The 4,521-nt window shown below is 35.9% G+C and overlaps 1 protein-coding gene and 1 long non-coding RNA gene across 2 annotated transcripts; both read right to left on the bottom strand.

Moving 5' to 3' along the window:
• Positions 1-155: 155 nt before the first annotated feature.
• On the bottom strand, positions 156-1,771 carry LOC110035486 (pentatricopeptide repeat-containing protein At1g11710, mitochondrial-like). The gene is made up of 2 exons (XM_020739715.1): positions 1,694-1,771; positions 156-1,527 (listed from the first exon to the last, which is right to left on the bottom strand). Exon 2 carries the CDS (start codon positions 1,485-1,487, stop codon positions 225-227), a length of 1,263 nt encoding a protein of 420 aa, XP_020595374.1. The 5' UTR covers positions 1,488-1,527; positions 1,694-1,771; the 3' UTR covers positions 156-224.
• A 372-nt stretch (positions 1,772-2,143) lies between these two features.
• On the bottom strand, positions 2,144-4,496 carry LOC110035487. The gene is made up of 3 exons (XR_002295148.1): positions 4,465-4,496; positions 2,323-2,370; positions 2,144-2,172 (listed from the first exon to the last, which is right to left on the bottom strand). It is a non-coding gene; the product is annotated as an uncharacterized LOC110035487 (long non-coding RNA).
• Between the last annotated feature and the right edge of the window lie 25 nt (positions 4,497-4,521).

Here is a 4,521-nt window from a genome sequence, read left to right as displayed (position 1 = left end):
ATATATGATTTTTAGAAAAAAAAACTATACTTAATAAAATATTAGATATATAGCGTCAAATAAATAAACTAAAAAATTTTAATATTAGATATAAAAGTACATGGAAATTCATTGGTATGTATGTAAATCCACCAGATTAATATTTTCATGAACAGTCAGTCTATGCTTATGAAACTGAAGATAACACATTAAGCACAAAAAAATCTCTCCAGGAAGTCTGAATATTATAAGTCTGTCAAATGCACTTTTTCCCTTTCAAGAAGGGGACTGACTATACAATTATAGGTATCCTCATCAGGCATTACGCCTCTAAGCACAAGAAAATCATGTAATTCAACAACTTCATTAGTACTACAATTCCTACTGAACAAAGTAATAAGAATTGTATAAGTTATCTGATCAGGAAGAATACCTCTGTCGAGCATTTCCATCAAGAAATCCTTTGCTAGCTCAATAAATCCAGATTTACAGAGAAAGTTCATAAGCGTATTGTAAGTGGACTCAGTTTCCATAATTCCAAGCCTCCTCATTTGAAAATACAAACAAAATGCCCCATCAAAATTTTCCTTTCTGCAATACGAATTGATCAAGGTGTTATAAGTAAAAACATCAGCATCCAGACCAGCTCTTATCATCTCCTCCATAACAAACCTGGCTACATCAATAGAGTCTTCTCTGCACAATCCATTAATTATAGTGTTATAAGTAACTAAATTTGGCTTTTGGTCATATTTAACCATTCCTTCATATATTTGCAGGGCATCATCCACTCCACACTCTCTGCAGCATCCATCAATCAATGTGGTGTAAGTTATGGAATCAGGAAAAAAGCCACTAGTAATCATATTTGCTATGAGTATTTTTGCATCTTTAATCTTCCCATGCTTACAGAGATAGTTAATGAGAATATTATGGGAGACAACATCTCTAATTAGAGCTTCATCTCTCATCATTTGATGGCATTGAAAAGCTTCCTTCACAAACCCATTTCTCAGACAACCTTCAACAAGGATTGAGTATGTGATGTGGTCAGGAAAGGCTCGAGCATCTATCATGGAGGACAATAAACACCAGGCATATTCCACATATCCCTGCTTCAGAAAACAATTAATGAGAGAATTATAAACAGTAGAATTGGGACAAAATCCCATATCCAGCATTTCATTAAACAGCCTCAGCGCCTCATCCATCTTCCATTGCTTCGAAAAACCATCCACCAAAGTAGCATAAGTCCTCAAATTGGGCTTAATCCCCCATTTCCTCATGTCTTCTCTTAAAACTCTTTCACCCACCGCTGCATCTCCAGCCTTACACAATCCATTAATAAGGCTATTATAAGTGACGCAGTTCGGTTCAATCCAACTCCCAAAGATTACTGAAAAGTTCTTAATAAGCTCAAAAGCAAGAACAATATCTCCTTCCCTGCAGCATCCATCAACAATCATGTTTAAAGTGACAACATTTGGTGCAATGCCTCTCTTAATCATTCGAGAAAAAATTGAAAATGCCTCCAACAATCTGAATTCCCTGCATAATGCAAGAATAGACAAATTATAGGTGTTGATGTTCTCAACATACCCAAAATTCAGCATTTCATCACACAACATCCAAAACTCATTAGCTTCTTGTCTCAGCATCAGAACACAATTAAGGAAATTATTCCAAGCATGAATTGAAACCATGATTCCCTTACCCCTCAGTGTTTTGATAACCAAATGAGCATTTTTGCTATCCTCGAGCTGAGTGCAGGCTCGAACCAATGCATCATAAGCTGCAAAATTGCACCAAGTCTTTATATAGACATGTCCTAGAGAATCCAGAAGAATCAATGGAGCAATACCACCTTGATGTATCAGCTTCTTCATTAGGTTGAGACTTTCATCAAACATTTTGGCCCCAATGAGAACATGGATGAGCACACAGTTAATGTCCAAGGATAAAGGAGAGAGCTTTCTTTGTTTTCTAATTTTCTCGGACAAATGGAAGAAATACAAAGCTTGTCGAGGGGATTGGTGGCAATGGAGAATAACCCTACAAATTATGTTGTCGGTGATTGCTGGAAAAAGTTGCTCCAGGTTATGCCATCTACAGCGGTGGAGGTTGAAGATGGTTGCTTCTAAGATGACTTCTTCTGAGAAGTTAGATGAAGGTGGTGGTGGCAGAAGAGATTGGCTATGGAGAAAAGAACATAAGCCTTTTCGAAGAAGAAATTGAAAACTTTTGTTTCTCAGAAAGAACAGAGGTGAAATTGATGACAAAATGGCATGGAGCATCTAAAAAGGAGAATATCAAAAAACGGTTGGAATTTTGAAAAAAAGCCACCTGATAAAAAATGATCTGGTAATATTTAGTGGACTAATGTATCCAACTCTGCAACAAAATATAGTGTCATTAGTTGGCAAGAAAAACTTAAATTCTCTTTGGATGCAATGAATTTGAGTGAAAAAAAAAGAGAAAAAATGTTTAAAAAGCTTAAATTATTGGCAATAAATCAATAGTCAACCTATAAATTATTGGGATTTCATTTCATTTCCAATTTCAATCAAACTAAACAAATCCTAAGGATTCACCAACTCTTCACAAAGAGAAAAGAGACTTTTACAGCTGATAAAAAGTTTTCCTTTCGTTTCTTAAGCCAAAAAATCAGATCACGGTCAGCCACAAGCACATGCATGTTAATTAATTCTCTTACATATGGTATATGGTCAAGTAAGATGCATCATATTCAAATTTTGCGGTATTAAATTGGATCTAAATCTACAATGGTGGGAATAAATTGTAACACTGCAAATTTTGAAGATTCTTAATTTGGTGGTCGAATACGGCTTTAAGAATAATGCATATTTTTAGGATGTGTTTGTTTTGGTTGTAGCTATATGAACTCTCAATTCAAAACTTGTTGTGGAAAATCTGAAGTTTAAAAGATGGTGTTCTAGAAGCAGTTATACTGTCTGAAAAATTCAATTTGAAAAATGTTGTCTGTGAATAAATGTCTGAAACCCTTTGCTCATATTTAATTGTATTATATTAAACAAACAGAAACACAAAAATAAAGTCAAATTAAAATTGTAGAACCAACAATTAGAAGGGAAAATAAGAATGAGAAAAATATCATTAAGGATAAAGTCATTTAACCATCCAATGAACCTGTGCGACCTGGTTTATAGAAGAACCTACTTATTTGTACCTAAATGATAACATATAAGAGAATACAGGTTGTGTCCACTATAGTATGCAATGACTAACTGATAACCACAATAATCTCACAACCAAATGATCATCTTGCCCAATCCATGCAGATGATCAAACTAGTTTCCACTGAGATTTAAAACAAAAATTCATCCAAACCTTATTGTAGATTCCTCAATATAAAACATCACCCATATTCTAAGCTTCTTGTTAACATCCGAGAAGAAAAAAATTACCATCGGATTCAAAATCTTAAAAAAAAAAATTGTGAAACATAGAGGGAGCCGCACCTCACTCACCCACGCCTAACTGGCACAGGCGCACTAGCTCTGGGAGCGAAGGAGTCGGTCCCGGGTGCAAGGGCGCCCAAAAAATAGCACAAAAGGACCATTAACCCAGCCAGCGGGTGCCCAACATGGACATAGAGTGGGGGTGCTGTAGTAAGCGAGGCGGTTGTGCTGCATCCAAAAGCACAAGAGGAATGCAGAATGAGGGACACTAGCCATGGTCTCGATATTAGGAACATTTATACTGCGGTTTTAACCGCAATCCACCAAACCCGTGATCCACCGACGAGGTTCAGAACTCTAGCCGAAAAGCCAAAACAAACGCTCTCTTAGTGCTCATCTATCATCTCCAACAGTAAGTGAAAATGGATGAAACAAAAGTGCGTGGAAAATAATACAAATGATGCATTCTTCAACCTCTGCCCAGACTCCAAACTGCTTTACAAAATGTAATAATTATTCAATTCAGTATCAAGCAGCACAAACCTCTAATAACAACATTTTCTATCAGGTATTTTAACCCACCAATACGAAAAATGTTAGGAAACGTCGAGAGGTCTGTGTTTCAAGCATAGAGTATAGAAAAACTAGAAAAAGGGATAAAATAATTTCAAGCGTTCAGTCAACCGAATCTACAAATGTAATGAATATATTGCACTTCTAAATTAACTACTTCTCTATACAAAATGGCAGAACGAAAAGCATTGCTCAAAGTAAGCAGGCAGAAAACCTTAGCAATAAACTATACCCAGCACTGGAAGCATTAAAATCAAAGACTTAATGATTACTAAACATGAACTCAATCATACGAATTGTTCAAAAATAATTGCCAACACCAAGGAAATTATGCCTTACGCATAGCCGAAGCTCATACAGAAATGGCACAAAAATGCTGAGGAAGAAATTGCATAACCAAAGGCATGATAGCAAAGAATAAAAAACAACGAATACTATCTGCAACAAAAAGAAGAGTGGAAAAATAATGAACCTTTGCTGTTGCGCGATTCAACAAGACTAATCGCACGAAACAAGGCGCATTGCAGAT

Source organism: Phalaenopsis equestris, unplaced genomic scaffold (assembly GCF_001263595.1).
Source record: "Phalaenopsis equestris unplaced genomic scaffold, ASM126359v1 Scaffold197852, whole genome shotgun sequence".
NCBI lineage: Eukaryota > Viridiplantae > Streptophyta > Magnoliopsida > Asparagales > Orchidaceae > Phalaenopsis > Phalaenopsis equestris.
This window is presented reverse-complemented; position numbering and strand designations above follow the sequence as displayed.

Coding starts and splice junctions, on each gene's coding strand:
- LOC110035486 (XM_020739715.1), bottom strand. CDS start 1,487: ATGATTAAGAGAGGCATTGCACCAAATGTTGTCACTTTAAACATGATT.